Source organism: Crinia signifera, chromosome 2, assembly GCF_055691185.1.
Source record: "Crinia signifera chromosome 2, ASM5569118v1, whole genome shotgun sequence".
Taxonomy (NCBI): domain Eukaryota; kingdom Metazoa; phylum Chordata; class Amphibia; order Anura; family Myobatrachidae; genus Crinia; species Crinia signifera.
Genome location: NC_139218.1, coordinates 392,830,977 through 392,851,732, shown reverse-complemented (window position 1 = coordinate 392,851,732; position 20,756 = coordinate 392,830,977). Strand labels below are relative to the sequence as shown.

Below are 20,756 nucleotides of genomic sequence, written 5' to 3'. Positions count from 1 at the left end.
GTGGGAGCTTGCGAATGTCTCTTCCCGCTATGTGGCGACGTCCTTATCACAGCAAGTATGTAAAAGGACCACCCACCGTGTCTGGCGCTACAGCACAGATAAAGTTTCCATTTAATACATAGGTAATAACAGCATCTAAGGACATAGAAGGGACTTGTACTAGTATATGAAATCCATGCTGTCAGATGCTGAATGTTCCCGATGTTTGCATTTTTAATAATTTCTCATATGTTCTTTAAAAAGGTTATCCAGAACTGAAATGTTGGACATATTTATGCCCCTGTATTACAGCATGGTTGTTATATACCAGTACAACTCCCTTGAGTTCTGCCTTTACTTTAACAGTTATAATGTGGGAGGAGAGTTGTAATTTTTTTTCCACATCCTTTTAATAAAGAATACATTGAATAAAGCCAAATGTCTGAGGTGTACATATTGTATGTACTGTATGACGCGACCCATCCGCTGATGTACAGAGGGTTTATCTTAGTACTTTTGTCCCCAACAGGTCCGCACGCCTCCTCACACTATCCTGAGATGACGCATCAGTGTTCGGAGTGTTGGCAATGTTTTCCTAATTATTCAGCCCTCGTCACCCATCAGCAAATGCATAGCGCCAGTAATCTGTATAGGTGCTCCTTGTGCAGAAAGCGCTTTACCTCCAAATTGGCTCTTACCAGCCACCAGCGATGTCACACCGAGGACAAACGGTTTCCCTGTTCTTACTGTGAGAAATCTTTTAACCACAGGTCAAATCTCCTTTGCCATACGAGGACTCACACCGGGGAGCGGCCATTTTCATGCCCAGAGTGCGGGAGATGCTTTGCAGAAAAATCTTCTCTTGTTTCGCATCAGCGCACTCACACTGGTGAGAAACCATTTAAGTGCATGGTGTGCGACAAACGTTTCATCCAGAGATCCAGCCTTGTGAAGCATCAGCGCATTCACACTGGGGAGAGGCCGTTTGTGTGCTCCCAGTGCGGCCGCTGCTTTTCCCAGAGCTCGCATCTTATTCGACATCAGAGAATTCACATCGGGGCAGATCTTCTGGGTTCTAGGTGAATAAGCATTGAGATGCATCATGAGGGGGCTGGTTAAAGGATTACGAACATCTTTGCCTTGCGTTGCTACTTTGTCCACCAAATGAATTTTTATCTGTAGGCCAACCGTCCAGTTACAGATCCATACAAAATGCACGTTGCTGAAACAAAATCACTTGAAGAGCTTGCTCTTCTGTCATTTTTTGATCTTTAAGTTTTCTTATAATATATTATTGGACTTCTGTTACATTACTTATGCGAGTGAGAGAGTAGTACCGCTGTCTTTTTTCATGTAATCCTTTTGTATATTTGCTGTTACTCCTTTGGTTGAAGTTCGTCTAAAATTATGGTTTTCCATAAGTGCAGGAGGCAGGTTGAAAATGACCCTGTTCCGAATAAGGAACGAGGCCTAAGTTCCACCATTTTCAAGTCATTTCACAAAGAGGAAATAGGCAGCTCCCCCTCCTATACTACAGGGAATTGCAAATTATGTCTGTCTCTCCACTTAACTCCAGTCCAGTCCAAGGATATCTTGCTTTTATCTGTGGGTGCAAACTAGGCGCACTGATATTTCAATCTGCACTTGTCCACCAGCCTAACCCCCTTCCTTCGCTGGTCTACCAAACTCTGCTTTCTCTTGTCTGAGTGTTACTACTCCATCTTGGCTCTCCAATCTGTAATTTACATGAAAATTACAAAACTTAATAGTTGAACATCACAGAACATTTGCACTTTTGTTCATTTGTAAGTAACATTACAGCTAATTCTGCAATGAAGTGAATGTATTTAGTTAATAAAAATAAACTTTTAGCGAGTCTGCTGTTAAAAGGTATTGTCTGTCAACAGTCAGTCATGGCAGCCATTTTGTGGGCTGTGTAATTATGACGTCGGTCAGTACACTGCAGTCTGTTGTGATGTGTTCTCTTGCTATAAAACGTAGCCTGTGAACTCTATCGTCAGACTGTCTGGGAGTACGGACAGGGGTTAAAGTGAGGGGGAACTGGGTGGAACTGAGTTCCACCACCTCTAATGGTAGGGGGAACTGAGTTCCACCTCCACCATAGCCCTGAACAGTAATTCCAACAGAAAAACCTGTCCCATAGGCTTCTTCTTCTGTCACGGCGTACATAATGTAAAGTTAAGATGAACAACTGTGGGCATTATGTGTATAAGGGGAATTACTGTGTGACTTAATATGAATCAAGGGGACTACATGCGGTGTAATGTGTATCCGATTGTGCTACCATGTATGGTGGGACCATTATCCCTTTATGGGTGGTAAGGCACAATTCCCTAGCACTGTTCTCGGCTCTGCCTAATGGGGGTAGGGGGCGGTGTTAGGGAAGCGGAGTTCCACCACCTCTCCAGGACCACTTTAAGCCCTGAGTACGGACTTCTGTAACCTTTTTTTATGCTGTGGAGCAAACATAAACATGGTTCAATAAAGTGCTAAATCCGGAACAAATCTGCATAGCATGGGATACAGATCATATAACTATTTCTGCGTATGCAGGTATAATGTCCAGAACAGGTTTGTGCCATTATGGGAAGCTTGGAGTAGATGTCGGTGTAACTGAGAGAGGGAAATGCACGACTGAAGAGGGCCCTGCATGTGAGAGTTTACCATCTAAAGGGAGAAAATGTAACCGCGCTGGGCACCGGATTCAAATGCTTAATACATTTTAATATTAATAATGCAATTGCATGAATAAGATAAAATGAAATACAATAAAATAATACAATCAATAAAATGTTTTGTTTAGGTATATTCACCCGCTGGTACCACTTGGTTGCTGTGAATAGGTTCTGGTGCAAATATCCATTCCTATTAAGCCCAATGGATTATTGTGTACAGTCCATATACTTGGCCTGTCAGCTCATCGCGGAGCGCCCTCTCTATTTTTCGATATAAACCCTCTTACAATCTAAAGGGGATGGGAAGACATACAGGGGTGATATAGAGGGGAGAGACAGTGAGCAATGAGAATAGAGCGTTGGGTTAGGCTGAGAGCTTACACTCCATAGGGGAGGGGCGTACAGACAGACAGGGGTGACAGAGGAGAGATGTCGAGCGAGGAGAATAGAGCGGTGTGTTAGGTTGAAAGCTTTAATAAGAAAGTTGGTCTTAAGAGCTTGCACAAAGCTTTGCAGAAACTTGGCAAGTAGGAGGAGTGGACTCCAGTGGTATGGGAAAGTGTCCGAGAAGTCCTATAGGTGACAGTGGGAGGAGGTATACAGTTGGAAGGCAAGGCAGCAGTCATTGGAAGAATGAAGTGGGAGTGTGGGAACAGATGAGGGTGATGGTATAGGGGGGAGAAGATTGGGTGGTGACTTTTTATAAGTCAGAGGGAGGGCATTGATTTAGATCAGGCATTCCCAACCACGGTCCTCAAGGCACACCAACAGTGCAGGTTTTAGTGATCTCCTGGCTTCAGCACAGATGGTTTAATCAGAATCACTCAGGTACTAATTAAGTCACCTGTGCTCAAGCCTGGATATCACTAAAACCTGCACTGTTGGTGTGCCTTGAGGACCGTGGTTGGTAATGTCTGATTTAGATTCTGAAAAGGAAGGGGAGCCAGTGTAGGTCCTGTATTCAAGTATTGGCAGATGCACTATGTTTGTAGAGGAAAATGAACCAGGCATTAGTTTGGAGTGGAGAGGTGGGAGATGCTGTGGCCAGATAGGAGCTTAGTCTAGAGATGACCAATGAAATGAATGAGGGTCTTCGTTTCTCCATGGTGACAATTTCATAGTATTGCGCATGGTCTGTGTGGTTTATTTGACCTCTTTGTGATCTACAATTTTAGATTGGACACTGTATAAAGGTGCAAACTGTACCCCATGCATGCGCTTCTGTACCATCACTGTCACAGAGGTGACGGATAATGAGAGAAAATGCGTTTGAAATGACAGAAGGTGATTGCTCTCCATTTTATAAACACAGGACTGCCCTGAGCTCCTGTCTGGTGGAGTCCAGTCATCTTCGGACAGATCTCTGGTCCATCCCCCACTCGTCCCCATCTCAGCCTCCTACAGGGGAATACGGTGTCCCCCACTGTGCTGTATAAGGATAACCTTAAATCATTTATCTTCCGCTTTTCTTTTCCTTCTTTTTTCTATATTAACAATTTTCTACGGGAAGAACAGGTGTAATTTTAGTAAACAAATCCCTATGATGCTGACTAAGTTAATTTTAAAGCCTGGTGTGTACATATGTATAAGCAGGGCTATTTTTCAGCAGGCTCCAGCAGGAACTGTGGCCCTTATTCTAGTTCACTTTTTCTGACCAAATATTTCTTAGATGCACAAAACCATGTGCACTGCCGGTGAGGCAGGGGTAAAACCCCACCCAAATCTAATTATCTATTCACAAGTAACACCTGCCTCACCTGCAGTGCACATGGTTTTGTCCATCTTAAGAAATATTTTGTCAGAGTGAACTAGAATAAGGGCCACAGTTCCTGCTGGAGCCTGCTAAAAAATAGCCCTGTGTATAAGTATGTAGAATATATCACACATAATGACGCGACCCATCCACTGATGTACAGAGGGTTTATCTCAGTACTTTTGTCCCCAACAGGTCCGCACGCCTCCTCACACTATCCTGAGATGACGCATCAGTGCTCGGAGTGTCAGCAATGTTTCCCTAATCATTCCGCCCTCGTCACCCATCAGCAAATGCATAGCGCCAGTAATCTGTATAGGTGCTTGTTTTGCAAAATGCGTTTCGGCACCAAATTGGCTCTTACCTCCCACCAGCAATGCCACACAGAGGACAAACTGTTTCACTGCTCTTACTGTGGGAAATCCTTTCATCAGCGGTCACGTCTTATGTCACATAAGAGGACTCACACCGGGGAGCGGCCATATTCTTGCCCAGTTTGTGGCAGATGTTTTGCAGAAAGATCTGCTCTCGTTACGCACCATCGGATACACTCTGGCGAGAAACCATTTAAGTGCATGGAGTGTGGCAAACGTTTTGTGCAGAGATCCAGCCTTGTGAAGCATCAGCGCACTCACACCGGGGAGAGGCCGTTCGTGTGTTCTCAGTGCGGCCGCAGCTTTTCCCAGAGCTCGAATCTTGTTCGACACCAGAGACTACACACTGGGGTAGATCTTCTGTGTTCTAGCTGAATAAGCATTGAGATGCATCATGGGGGCTGGTTGACATACCACAAGCATTGTTGACTTACATTGCTACTTTTTCCGCCACCTGCATTTTAATCTGCATGCCATCTATCTGGTCTTGGAAACAGAGCCTTCTAAAATGCATGTAGCTGAAAGAAATCACTTCACGAGCTTGCTCTACGGTCATTCAAATCTTTACATTTTCTTTTAATAAAATATTTGACTTCTCAAAATTACTTGTGCGATGATATACCTTTTGTATGTTTATTATTAATCCATTGGTTGAAGAACATTTTGAACGGGCGTTTTCCATAAGGGCAAGAAAATGCCCCAGTTCCTAGTATAGGATGAGGCCCAATCTCCACCATTTTCAAGGAGATAGAAAAAGTCTTCACAGAGAGGAAATAGGCAGCCCCCCCCCCCCCCCCTCCCCTCCTACACTGCTGGGAATGGCAAATTTAAAGGTCTCTTCCTCCTTTTTTAACTTCCTCCCCTTTTAACACATTTAAATAAATTCATTCCGTTCAATGTACCTCATGCACTGATACTTCAATCTGCACCTGTCAACCAACCGAAACCCCCTCCTTCGCTGATCTACCCAACTCTGCTGTCTATTGTCTGAGCACTACTACTCCCATCTTGGCTCTCCAATCCATAATCTACAAGAAAATCAAAACTTGTAGAAGTGTGTAATAGTAGGAGTAACGTCACAGAACATTTGCACTTTTGTACATTTGTAAGCAGGCTGTGTAACATTACATCTAATTCTGCAATGAAGTGAATGTATTTAGTCAATAAAAAAAGGACCTTCTGATGGGTTTCGTGTTAAAACGTGTCCTCTGTCCACCACAAAGGTGGCAGCCTTGTTATTTGCTAACTAATAAAGACTGTGCAGTCAGTCAGTAACTTGTTGTGTTGTATATTCTTGCTATAGAATAGGGCCTGTGCTCTATATCGTCTGATGCTCAGAGGGTATGGACTTCTGTAACTTTTTATGTTGTGGAGAAAACCTCCACTTGTCTCACTCTAAAAGTGCAAAATACAGTACAAAACTGCTTGGCATGGGATACAGACTATATAAGTATATGCAGTTATAATATCCAGAACATGTTTGGTGCCATTATGTGAAGTGCAGAGAAGATGATTGTATAAATGAGGGTGGGAGAAGCACATGAGGGAGGAGTGCCCTGCATGGAGAGGGGAGGTAGACCTGGGTGACACAGAGGGGAGAGACAATGGGAAGGGAGCATAGAGCGGTGGGTTAAAGTGAGAACTGGAAGGATTTGATAAATAAGTGGGTCTTGAGCACAGATTTTAAGCTTCAGAGAGTTTTGAAAAGGAGAGGGAGTGAGTTCCAGTGGTTATGGGGTGTCCTGGAGGTGAGTGGGAGAATGTAAGCAGTAAAGAGGAGAGGCAACAGTCATTGGAAGAGTGAAGTGGGTGGGTGGGAGTGTGGAGACAGAGATGAGGTTGACAATGGGGGGAGAGGATCAGGTGTTGACTTTATAGGTCAGTGGGAGGGCATTTATTTTGTTTCTGAAGGGCAGCTAGTGTAGTACCTTTTTTTTAGAAGAGCAGAGGCAGTACGTTTGGAGAGGAAGAGGAGCCCTTGCAGTACAATTAAGTACAACTTGGAATAGAGGAAGATGGGTTACAGTAATCCAGTGTAGAGATTACCAGTGAGAAGACAAGGGTCTTTGTTGTCTCTGTGATGAGATTCCTCATCCATTTGAGATTTTCATAGTAATGTGCATTATCTATTTGGGTGCTGTGTGGTGTATCTAATCTCTGTGATTTTATAGTTGACCGTTTTAGATTGGACACTGTATAGAGTTGCAAACTGTACCCCATTTGTGTGATTCTGTACCATCTCTAACACAAAGGTGACAGATAATGAGATCAAATGCATTTGTCCACTCTAAATGAAAGAGCATGATCTCTCTCCATCTTATAAACACAGGGCAGCCTTGTCTGGTGGAGTCCAGTCGTCTTTGGACAGACCTCTGGTGCCTCACCCACTGGTTCCCATCTAAGATTCCTGCAGGGGAACACTATTTCCCCTATTATGCTGTATAATTATATATTTAAAACACCTCATCTTCTTTTCAATCTCTTTCCAATAATATAACAATTTAATATGGGATGAACAGGTGTAACTTTTAGTTATCAAGTCCCTATTATGCTAAATACATTATAGCTTGATGTCTGATGTGTACATATGTATAAGTATGTATAATATATCACACATAATGACACGACCCGTCCACTGATGTACAGAGGGTTTATCTTAGTACTTTTGTCCCCAACAGGTCCGCACGCCTCCTCACACAATCCTGAGATGACGCATCAGTGCTCGGAGTGTCAGCAATGTTTCCCTAATCATTCCGCCCTCGTCACCCATCAGCTAATGCATAGCGCCAGTAATCTGTATAGATGCTCAGTCTGCGGAGTGTGTTTCAGGTCCAGATTGACTTTTATCGCCCACCAGCAACTTCACGCAGAGGAGAAGCTGTTTATTTGTTCTTATTGTGGGAAATCTTTTGACCAGAGGTCACGTCTACTGTACCATAACAGGACTCACACCGGGGAGAGGCCATATTCATGCCCACAGTGTGGCAGATGTTTTGCAGACAGATCATCTTTTGTTATGCACCAGCGGATTCACTCCGGCGAGAAGCCGTTTAAGTGCACAGAGTGCGGCAAACGTTTTGCTCAGAGATCCAACCTGGTGAAACATCAGCGCATTCACACTGGCGAGAGACCATTTGCGTGTTCTCAGTGCGGCCGCTGCTTTTCTGATGGGTCAAATCTCGTTCGACACCAGAGAAGACACAACCGAGGGAAATCTTTTGTGTTCTAGGTGAAAGAGCAGTGGTTTGAGATATAGGAGTAAGAAGGCTTGTTTATGATATAAATATAATTAATTATTATAATTTTTATTCTCAATGCTTGTTTGGCAGCTGATTGCAGATTGTGACTGCTCTCAGGTCCTTGGAACTGGGTGTTTAAAAAGGGCCATGTCCGGTTACAAATGGGAATTCTGGAAACCATTAAATCATCACTCGTCCCTCATGCTGCCACTTTGAGATCACCTGACTCGTACACTTTTATGTTGTTGTTGTTCTCAAATTCTTACTTTGTGGATGGTGAAAAGAAAATAAAAGTATTTTTGCAATGAGCAAAAAGATGGTGCCTGAATGTAAAGCAGGAACATTCACTCAATTGTAAGCCTGTGCGCAAGTCTCTCTTTTTGTTTGTCTGATATTACCCAGTTTCGTTATCACTATTTTTTGTTCCCGAACATAAAAAAATATGCTAGAGCTATATAAATATGTTAATAAATAAATAAATGTCTTTTCTCAACTTTATTTTATTCAATTAATTGTTTTATGCAAAAAAATCTTAGGTTTCTTGACTATTATATCAAACTCTTTGGGAGCACCGCCAGTCAGGAATCCATTATATGTATAAGACCATCAATTTGTCCCATTTTGAATACATAGTTCTGGTGAATACTGGCAACACATGTTACCAGGCTGTGCATTAATCTCTTACCCCTACTTTTTCACGATCAGTCCCCATATATTTGCTATTTGCCGAAGATTCACAAATACTTGCGTTCACGTCCTTGGCGTCTCATTATTTCTGATGTTGGGTCCCTAACTACCAATGTATCCTGCCTTTGTTGATCTCTTTTTACAAACCACATTTTCTCATTAGACTCGTACATCGGAGATCCATTTTCTTAATCTTATTAAAGAGTCGGTATATACAAATTTTCCTCATGATGATGGTATAGATGTTTTGAGACAATATCTAGGCTCTGATGTTGACCTTAAAGCCAAGAAAAAGTCTTGTTTTGAATGTGCCAAGATATATACTTTCACATAATTACTTTAAGTTGAACAATACCTTTTATTTAGTTGCACGGCACAGCCATGGGCACCAGATTCCCCCCAAGTTTTACCAATCTTTATATGGAACAATTTGAAGGACAGAAAATCTGGGATATTGGGTGAACCTCATGCAGTATTGGTGCTATATTGATTAAATTAATACAATTTAGGATGTGAATTTTATTAGTTATGTGACTACCATCAAATTTGGTTTGAAATTTACACATTCAGCACATACATCTGAAATCACTTTCGTTTTGGATATCTACCAACAATCCACAATTAAAAAAATATCACCTCCACTTTCAAAATAGAAGTGGACTGTAATAAGTTCCTTAATTATGCAAGCTGTTATTACCGACCATGGCTGAAATAACATTCCTAAAGTTCAATTGTATTGAGAGATTGTACAGTAATAGAAAACTTTCTTTAAATAAGCAAACAATCTAACTATTTTTGTGAGAGAACAAGATTATCCAAATAATATATCTCATCAAGCATTTGAAGAAACAAACAAAAACTAAACCAAAAGTACAGCTTACGGAGAAAAAGACTTTAAAACCTATGTTTATATCAAAATTGTATTCTTAATCGGGTAAAAGTAAGCAAAACATACATATAAACGATGCCATTTTATTATAAAAAAAGCCAGAAACCTGAAAAGCATCTAACAAAGTAATATCAGCCCAGATTCACAGTCTCTCAGACTCTAGTCACTCGATAACACTCGAGGTGCAATAAAATTGGATGCATTACCTGTGATTTTATAATGAATAGGAGTTGCCAGTTTATTTTGTTGTGCACTGTTTTGATATTACTTTTTGTGATATCTTATTTCATGTAGCTGTGGAACACAATATATTCACAGGACAACCCGTATGTTAAATGTCATATTTCTAGAACACAGAATTTTTTTTTAACAAAAGGAAACCTTAAACCTAGTTTTTCTCGACACAATGGTAATGTTCGTGTCCTTCAAGTACAAGGGATTTAACATATAACAAATACCAAAAGAGGTGGAGACCGATTTAATTATCTGACTGAACAAGAATCCTTGCAGATTTTCTCTCTAGGGACGCTGTCACTGGGGGCTTATCCTAGTCCATAGAAGTCTTCGGGAATCCCCCTTGACCTGTGGTAGGTCTGTATAAAATACAATGCAGTACTTTTGTATACGATGTATCGTATGCTATCCCAGCCTAGCCTGCTGGAGGCTTGGCAATGCAATAAGTCTATAGTACAGCACGTTCAATCTTCAGGCTCTGATCCGATGCTCACGGGACTGCACATCGCTTTGGACATGATGTCAAACACATGCGATTTTGACAATTTCCATCCGGTTTCTCGCCGGAATCAAATTAAATGTGACCAAAATGCTGTGGAATCACCTTCGTGTATGGGGTCCGTTTTATTTTTAGAACAAGAAAACAACTGGGATCAATGTGATTTATCATTTGCAATGAGTATATAAAAAAACTTGAAGGGGGTCTAGTCCTATTCAATAAGATATCCTAGGCCCAACTAATATATAAATTCACAAATAAGTATCACAGCATCCAATGATTATAACATTTTTCAAGTATTAAGTTGACGCTTTTCATATGTAAAACCTTTTATTCTTGGCTTTTTTGCATCTCCGATGTTTTAGAAGGAATATTCATTGCTTTTTCCATGTCTTTTACTAACCAAATGTAAATGACAATGGAAAGTAATACACACAGTAATTGTATCTGAGATGTCTGTATCTGAGCTGGGGATTTAAATCTGTTTGTGGGTTGGTGCTGCACTATTATTATCATCCTTTATTTATATGGCGCCACAAGGGATCTGCAGCGCCCAGTTACAGAGTATATAAATGAGAAAGCTAAACTGTGAATACAATAGAGAACAAGTACAGGGGACATAACCATAGCTGCATCCGTAGTTGACACTGGAATAAGTATTATCATGGCAGAAAACTGCAGGATTTGAAGCCATTCAAAGATGGTTAAGAGAGCTTACCTTCTAAAGGGGAGGGACAGACAAGCGTGCGACATGGATGGGTTAGACAATTTGCATTGAACATAGAGCCAAAGGTGAGATTTGTCTGGGTTTGGTGAAGAAGCAGGTCTTGAGAGCCCATTTGGAGTTTTGTAGGGAGGTGGAGAGTTCCAGAGGTCAGAGGTAGAAAACTAAAAACTAGTCACTAGTAACAGAAGCATTATGTACAGTAGGATCTCTTGGTAAAATAAAAGATATAGAATATATTGTATCTAGATGCAATAGGGTAAGTATAAATATTTTAGAGCTAGTTTTGGATTATTTTGCTTTTTTTCTGTTTTTTTGTAATGGTTTTTAAACAAATATTTACAACTTCTCCAAGATCAAATTGCGAGTATTGTGATTGTGTTAAGATTTAAACCTGGATCTAGAGATGAGGTTCTGTGCTCGGGGCGCCGCTGCTCTCAGAACAGGAGCCCTATCCGTTGAGCCACAAGAGTTCTTTATGAAGCAACAGAGCCAAATATATTTATGATTACTTCCATTCCGAAATGATGCTGAACAAGTTCAAATAAAATAAAAACAGTGTTTTATAATTATTTATCTGTGGTGGTCACGTATTTGGTAGAATGTTGAGTAAGAGATATTAATATATAACCGGTTTGCCCCAGGTCAATGTGTGTGGTGTGAAAGCACCAAAACTTATATCCAGGGTAGTCCAATCTGGCAAATCGATGTGTGATATAAGGAGGGTTAAACCCGGGTCACCATGTGTAGAATGGGTTTAATGTAAAAGTGCCAGATTGAGATACCAGGTCCGGCCCTGCAATGCGATCTGAAAGCGGTATAATTTGTTTTATGATGAGTTATTTGTGGTGGTCCCTTGTTTGGCTATTTAGCAATGCACATTCACTTGGTGTTCTAATTAGAGCCCCCGGGTGATTGAATGGAGCACCTTTTAAATATCTGAAATTAAGCATACCTGGTACTAACCTCCTGAGGAAACTGGCATCACCACGCCGGTTACTTTATCCCTATGGATCTCTTTAAGCCTAGATCTTTGAGCCACATTACTCCTGTGCTCACTGCCTGCCTGTTGTGCTGTAGTCCAGCACAATATCACATAGCCCACCAGAATCCAGCGCTCCATCACTTAGTCCAGCACAGCATCACACAGCCCACCACAATCCAGTGCTACATCACACAGCCCACCACAATCCATCAAGTAGTCCAGCGCTGCCGCTGTCACCCTGAGCACGGTGAGCCCAAATGCTATAATGATGCTGGGACTGGGAATCCCTAAAATAGGGCAGGATGAGGTTCCCACTCACCGCTGCCTGGTGTACCCCAACCCCAGTCAGGTGGTGATGTAATATAGAGCAGGGAGTGATGTCAGCGGTGTTCCCTGGATGGGTTACATATAAAAATATAAAGTAAATATGGAGTTCAGTCTAACTCTGTTGTCCCAGTTAATTTCTGTTTTATGTTATAATTTAATGGTACTGTTCTGACCCCATTCTGCTGCAATTAAATAAAATGACACTTCTTTTATATTTTTAATATACCCTAAACAACATCATTTCAGCCAATCTCGTGTATTAAAAAAAAACAACAGGGTTTATATACTGAACTGCTGATGGCTTCGTTGTACAAACAATTACTATACAGAGTCAATAGCACATGATGCTGCGACCCATCCGCTGATGTACAGAGGGTTTATCTCAGTACTTTTGTCCCCAACAGGTCCGCACGCCTCCTCACACTATCCTGAGATGATGCATCAGTGCTCGGAGTATCAGCAATGTTTCCCTTCTCATTCAGCCCTCGTCACCCATCAGCAAACGCATAGCCCCAGTAATCTGTATACATGCCCCATCTGCGGAGAGCGATTCAGCTCCAAGTTGATATTTGCAAAACATCATCAATCTCACGCAGCGGACAAACTGTTTCACTGTGGCTACTGTGGCAAAGCCTTCAGTCGGAGGTCCCGACTCCTGTACCATAACAGGACTCACACCAGGGAGAGTCCGTTTCCATGCCCGCAGTGTGGGAGATGTTATTCCAGCAGATTTGCTCTCATTATGCACCAGCGGATTCACTCTGGGCAGAAGCCGTTTCAGTGCTCGGAATGTGGCAAATGCTTTGTTCAGCGATCCGATCTGGTCAAGCATCAGCGCACTCACACCGGGGAGAAGCCGTTCACGTGTTCCCAGTGCGGCCGTTGCTTTTCTAACGGTTCAAATCTTTGGCGACATAAGAAGGTTCACACCGGTCTAGATGAATAAACTGCCCGTCCTATGCACAACAAGACCTTTCTGCCAACTGCAAACAGACTACTTTTACCATTGAATGAAGCAGAAGGAGCGATGTTCCGTTCTCTATCCATGTTAATGTGTTTACTGGATACAATAGAATTATACCTAGGAAGTCACACCCGCTATTTGACGCAACTAGTATAAATTGTGACTATACACCTGGCTGTGTCCGTACAGGGTAATTGTGTGGGGGGCTAATTGTGGATCATCTAAGCTCTTCTTATTGTTTGCAATTGTAGCACAGACCAGACACCGTATAAAGATGCAGACTCTATATTTCAGCAGTGATTAATGAGGGGTTAAAAAGTAATCTCTCCTTGGGTTCAAACCCCATTCATCAGCGTCACCTCAAAGCATTTTACTATTCCCATGAGGACAATATAAATAAAGGACTGTTTTACATGTGCCTAATTTAGGATTGGACCTAGAATAGCAAAATTCACTATTTGGTAATTCCGTTCGCACATCCCCTCAAACTATGGTCGTATTCTGGAAATTGTGACCGCAGTCTAAGGTGGCCATACACTAGTCCGATTTGGGCCGATTTCACCCAATCCCGATGCTTCAGGCGAAGAATTCCGCCCAATTCGAAGGTGTTTGACGCACCCCCTCTGGACAGATGCGCATCAGACCTGATCCGGAGGTCGAACCTATAACCACCTATAATCGCAAAAATACAACTCTTCCCCCCCCTCCCAAATCCCGTATGCGTTATTTCAAAACTACAACTAGTGCTGTATTAGGCCCTATGTGTGTAACAACACTCTGCACAGTATGATGTAGGCTAAAGAAAAGTAAACTAAATAAAATCAAATCCATAACAGGCTCTGGTTTGGCATTGTAGAATAGAGGTGAGGACACTCACACCGGTGGTTTGGGGGGGTTCCCACTATTGTCAAACAACCAGCACCAGGCTGTACTAGCCAGGGTAATAATGCCATAGCAGGGGGACACACAGCATGGGTGCACCCTTCTATCACATCAACCAACACCAAACTGGTCAGACCAGGGCAGAATTTCCATGGAATGTCAAGATCCCAAAAATAAAATGGTGTTCCCCCTCCCAAGCAATAACAAGCTATTCCCCCACACTCTTGGTCACAGTGGGTACGTGTCTAATGGTATTTTAATATAGTTCTTTACAGGTAACCTACAAGTCCCCGAATGCCTGCTCTGACATGCCAGCATTCCCAGATATTAAGGACCTCTTGTCCGCCTGTAAAGAAAAATACAGGACACCAAATGTAATATATTATACAGCAACTCCACCTGGTGGGCAACAGCTGTTAAGTTATTTTACATGAGCACTGAACCACAGTTCAGTGGTCATCGCAGTTGGCTCATCACTCCCATCTTGAAAGTTAAAATTTCCTTTAGTTAGCCAATCATGCTGACATTGTGCATGTAGGGCAGCAATGGAAAACCACCAGCAGTGCTGAACTCAATTGTTCTACCACACAGCCCAACACAATCCATCGCTGCGTCACACAACCCACCACAATCCAGCATTGCCCAACATTATGCAGTTATGCATCACACTGCCCACCATAAACCAGCGCTGCATTACATAGCCCACCATAAACCAGCGATGCATCACACATCCCACCACAATCCAGTTCTATCCCTGATTTTTTTTATGCATTTTCTCCTTAATGGCAGTTTGGAGAGGAGACAGATTCTTCCATCATGGTGGGGATGTCAATCCCAAAAAATTATTTGTTTTTTTTATAGACACTAACCTAGACTATTTTTTTTTTTTAACTCCAATGGGATGTACGAACAACATTTCTAACATTTAAGGAGCATCTGAAGTATGAATGGTACATATTTATGTATAACTATGAAGAGTTGATTACACATGATGACGCTACCCATTTGCTGATGTACAGAGGGTTTATCTCAGTACTTTTTTCCCCAACAGGTCCGCACAGCTCCTCACACTATCCTGAGATGATGCATCAGTGCTTGGAGTGTCAGCAATGTTTCCCTAATCATTCAGCCCTCGTCACCCATCGGCAAACGCATAGAGTCAGTAATATGTATAGGTGCTCGGTCTGTGGAGTGTGTGTCGGCTCCAAATTGGCTCTTACCGCCCACCAGCGATGTCACACCAAGGACAAACTGTTTTACTGTTCTTACTGTGGGAAATCATTTCACCAGTGGTCAAATCTCTTGTCACATAACCAGACTCACACCAGCCAAAATCCTTTTTCATGCACAGAGTGCGGGAAATGCTTTGCAGGCAATCATGACCTTGTCAAGCATCAGCGGAGTCACTCGGGCAAGAAACCATTTAATTGCAGTAAATGTAGCAAGTGTTTTTCACAGAAAGCCAGTCTTGTCATACATCTGCGCACTCACACTGGGGAGAGGCCATTTGTTTGTTCTCAGTGCGGCCTTAGCTTCGCTGATAGCTCAAATCTTGTCCGACATCAGAAAATTCACACCAGGGGTAAATAGTCTGCATCTAGGTGAATGAATTGTCACTCGGATACATACAGTAATGAGCCTTGTTTTGACTGAAGTACATGTCCAATAAATGTAATTTTGCCTTATTTAATTTGTGAAGGGGCATTGGAACTATATTTGTTACGCTTTTATGTGTTTGGTTTTGGTTACTTCATTATAACAAAAGTAAAAAGAAAATCAAATCATTCACATGAAATGCTTTGCGAGCATCTCTTCTACAAAAATGATATCTTTACCACTTTCTCATCAGGCAGTGTCCAAAGCAGCTTGGGGACAAAGCATACAGTAACTACAAATCAAAGCATGATCGAGGGTGCCTACAGTATATTGTGGCAGTATGGAAAGAATTCAGAAGGGTATCTGAACATTACTGCACCTAAACTGAGCTCGCTGTATGAAATGCTTTGCGAGCGCCTCTTCTACAAAAAAAAGTTTCTTTACCTTTTTCCGATCAGGCAGTTTAGCCTACAATGAAACTTGGGGACCTAGCGTACAGTAACAGTATAATGCAAAGCATGATTGGAGGTGCCTACAGTAACTTGTGGCAATATGGAAACCCTTCAGCAGGATAACCAAACGTGACGCTTCTGAACCGAGCTCACTGTGTAAAATGCTTTGTGAGCATCACAAGTTGCATGGTGTATTGAAATGAGCCTTACAATGTAAAACCTATTCAGCATGAAATTGATTACAGCAGATTTCTACATAACAGTATTTGCCAAAAGTATTGAGTCCTTTGCAGGAACCAAATCCTGATGAAATGGCACGGTAACCATTTGCAAACCCACTTGCCGAAAACAGCCACTGAGGCAGGTTATGATCCTAGATGCTGAAACAGCATAGTGAAAGTAAATATTTTGTTATGTTGATATTCATAGTTACTATCCTAGTGAATGTATAATGTGACCTGCAGCCCAGCATCCTTTTGGAAAATGATGCTCAGCGATTGTACCGCATGTACTGTATGTTTACATTTCTACAGTATTTACCTGTAGCCCAGCGCTCATAGTTGAGAGTTGAAGGTGATAGCTGAAAGTAACTTTGGTGGGTTTTTATTAGCATTCGGACTTTAATTATAATGGTTTGCACCTCTTGCTTTTTCAAAGTGGTGCAATTTTATTGGGATTTCTGGATCGGCCTTTGAGAAAAGAATTGTTCACGCATGACAATACGTTCCAAAAACAGTGATTTTGTTGTGATTTTGGCGTGAGCTGGTAAAAGGCAAATTCTTTGGTAGTTATTAGACAAATTCGAGCTCTAATAGGTATGGGTATCTCTCTAACATATGTTCTGACAAAGAATGACTTACATGTTATTACTATGTTCTGTTCCTTTCTTCTTAGTTTTGTCTAGCAGCTTATTTAGTGATATTTATGCCAGTAATGGGAGGAGGCAGACTCGGCAACATTCCTGTAGTGTAAAAACAGTGTTTCCTTCTATCATGATTGTGACAGATCCCTGTGTGTGTTCAGTTCTAGCCCTTCTATATTACTCCTGTCTGTCCACACACTCATACAAACACACACCTTTAGAATGTAAGCTCTTAGGAGCAGGGACCTCTCCTGTCTCTTTCCAGTCGTAGGCTATTTTTTACTCCACACGCTAACCCTAACCCTCTGTCACTGGAACAATCTTTATTTACCATGCTCTTGACCTAAATTGCCTTGTATTGTAAGCTGTTGTTTTTTTTTTCCTCATTAATGTATCCTGTTAGGCGCTGCAGGAATCTTGTGGCGCCATATAAATAAATTATAATTATATATCAGTACGCAATGCTCCTTTCTTTTTATTAATTGTAAACTACGTTGTTTTATTCAGAAATTACGGTAAATCTTTTTTTTTTTAAACCTGTTAATTAGGTTTGTAGGTTCAAGAGATAAATACAAAAGAAGCAAAAAGTTGTCAAATCAATTAGAATAATACCACATCAGACAAATATGTCAATGGCATTGCATAGAACCCTGAAACTTAGTAGAACGTTTGTCTTACCACATATTATCCAGCGTAAAGTCTTGCAAAGGTCCAAAAAAGTCACGATTATTCCAAGAAGACCATGAAGGCAATATCGGCCGCTATTTCCGCCGTGGAAAAAAGCGGCCCACACATATTCAATGCCGACGTTTTCAACAGCATTGAAGGCGTATTCCAACAAAACAGATCCGATTTGTAAAACAAGTCTGATCCGTTTTGTCGGAAATGGACGCAGATTATGGAATTCAAGCCCCTTTGTTTTTTACATTCCGCGGCCATTTTCGCCAACACGCACTTTTCGACACTTGGCAGCCCGAACGATGAATATTGGCTGTCAAGTTGCAGGTGAGTTATGTGAAAAGGGCCTGGGATTCCAACTGTCGGAAACCCATATCAAAATCGAATACCCCCCAATGTGTCATGTATGAAATATTAAGTCCATAACTTGAAAATGATTAAGTAATGTTTTCATATGAAAAATAAAAACCCAATGTTCATTAGACCGTAAATTTCTTAGCAAGGCATGGTTAATAAAACATATTGCAAATGACATTAGAGAAGACCAAAGAGGGAAAACAACACAAGGAAGGGGGGGGGGAGGTTTTATAAATGCACATGTGTATTGTAAATAGCACCAACAAAGTAAAGTAAGTACAGTAACTTGAGTCTTGTATAACCACCAATTAGTGTTTTCGAAATTTAGAAAATTTTGAGTTAGCAGTTGAGGTCTCAGGGAGTTGGACCTCACTTGTAAAAAAGCAATACACCCCTTCCTACCTCTGGTAAGGTAGACTGTCATAGAATAATATTTTCAAAATCATGTCTTCCCCTGTAAGCGGAGCTACAGTAAGCTCAATATCTAGTCTTTTAAAATCACTTGTTTTTGCCACCATTACCAAGATCATGAGTATCGGAATAAACATTTTATTTAAACCACCATTTAACCAAATTGAAAAATTAGCGAACCGAAAAGACATAATGGCATATTCAATTACAGTCGAATCCATTCCAACTGTCATTTGTAGCCCTTATTGAATAGGTCAGAACCCCTTCTGACCTATTCACGTGGGAAACTGCCGTCTTTAGACTGCAATTGACTATAGCTAATAGGGTCTAAGGAAACTGATCCATTAAATGAGTAATTTATAAAGTTAACCATTTTACTCCAAAAACTCTTAATTTTTCCACATACCCACCAATGATAAAAATAGTTAATAGTGTCACAAAACAGAATATTTTGGAAGAGAGTTTCGGAGTTTTAGTTTTGGGTGCATGAAGAAGAGCATAAGTGTAATAGGTAGAATTGAAGGTGTCATCTTAGGCTGTAATAGAATAGTAATCTTTACATAATAGCCAGTCATATATGTATCTGACCCCCCGACCCCGCTGACCGCACTGTCGCCCGGGCTGTGCCATGTGTAGCCATAGGCTACAATAGGCTATCACCATCCCAGAATGGCGATAGCCCAGGGATGCGTAGCCGGGCTGCCTGATGTTGATACGCCGGGCTGCCTGATGTTGATACATCGGGCAGCTTCGCATCCCCCATAGAAACCTATAGGGGATGCCGCCGGCGGCGCTGCGGGGGGGATCGCAGCAGGGATCGGAGATTCCTGCTGCGGTCCCTCTTTAACACCTGTTTTCAGGGATTTTGCCGCAAATATTACTTGATAAATGGGGCCCATAAACCCAGTTTAGTCTTAAAGTATGATTGTTGGAAGTATGTGTTTGAGTCTATTTGTCAGGATCTTTGTTTGTAGACGTTTTGTAGTCTAGGTTAAGAAGAGAAATCTGTGCCGGGGGATTTACCTGGTTTGACACTAGTAATACCCAAACATATTTTCATCTTCTGTAATAGGGGAGATCAACATGTCGAGGAAAGATTGTTGGATAGAGGGCAATGGGAGGTCATACAAAAATGAGAGGAAGTCACAAATGTAGAGGGAGGGGATTGGTACAACGTTTAATAAAAAATAAAGCATCACCTCAGAAGTTTGGTTTACTGCTGGTGGTGTGAGTATTATCAGGAAGCTGAAGGGGACGTATTACTATAGGCGGAGATTGTGCTCTTAATAAATTGGTCAATAATTTACCAGTTTTATTGCCAAACCAATAAAATCTGTAATCCTTCTGTAAGAAATAAGTAGATTCTAGCTTAGTGAGAACACCATCAAACGTAACTTTAGCCTGCGTTAAGACCCTTTTAAGGTGGGGGAAGGTATAGCAGTATAAATGTAAGCATCATTTTTTTGCGCGAAGAGTTTTTTTCTGTGTCGTAACATAGGACATTATTTGACCCCTGATGACCGTTTTAGAGGTTTGCCAAAAAATGTTAAGGGTGGAAAGAATAGCTTGGAATAAACATTCGGGGCGTATACATTGCAAAGGAGATAATGATGATGATGACATTTTTTTATTTCGGCAAGTACATATTTGTCCCCTTGTTTGGCAAATGACAACACCAAATCAATGGGTACGTGGTGATGTATTAAAATTACCGCTCTGCACTGCATCCCACAGCCCACCAAAATCCAGCACTGTCCACCAAAAAACAGCGCTGCATCACATAGCCCACCATAAATCAGCACTGCATCACATAGCCCACCATAAACCAATGATGCGTCACAGCCCACCATAATCTAGAGATGCTTCTTAAAGCCCACCATAAACTAGCTCTGCGTCGCACATCCAGACCCAATCCAGCGCTGTCCTGGAATCAGCAACATTCTAGAAGTGTAAAAATAAGGATGGCTGCTTCCATGATGGTGGGGACAATGTCCTTCCCAAAAAATGTTTTTATGTTTTTAATTGACCCTAAACCAGACAATGTCAAACTCCAATGGGATGTTGGAAGGACAGGTCTAACATTTAAGGCATAATTCAATATTCTATAATACCTGAAGTCTGAATGGTACATAATTTTGTATAACTTTGCAGAGTTTATTACACATGAT

General features: G+C 41.5%; 1 protein-coding gene across 11 annotated transcripts in view; it reads left to right on the top strand.

Moving 5' to 3' along the window:
• The window catches only part of LOC146058240 (uncharacterized), a 110,057-nt gene that overhangs the window by 27,516 nt on the left and 61,785 nt on the right, over window positions 1–20,756 (top strand). The window contains exon 12 of one of the 11 annotated variants that reach the window (XM_083170430.1): window positions 15,284–17,676. The exons of 6 other annotated variants lie outside the window; for them this stretch is intronic. In XM_083170430.1, coding sequence (XP_083026556.1) covers window positions 15,284–15,822 — 539 coding nt within the window. In that variant the 3' untranslated portion in view covers window positions 15,823–17,676. Of the gene's footprint in view, window positions 1–508; window positions 1,739–4,623; window positions 5,506–7,480; window positions 8,540–12,790; window positions 14,047–15,283; window positions 17,677–20,756 lie in introns of those variants that run through there. 4 more of the 11 variants (XM_083170426.1, XM_083170425.1, XM_083170423.1 and 1 more) reach the window with 4 other exon arrangements.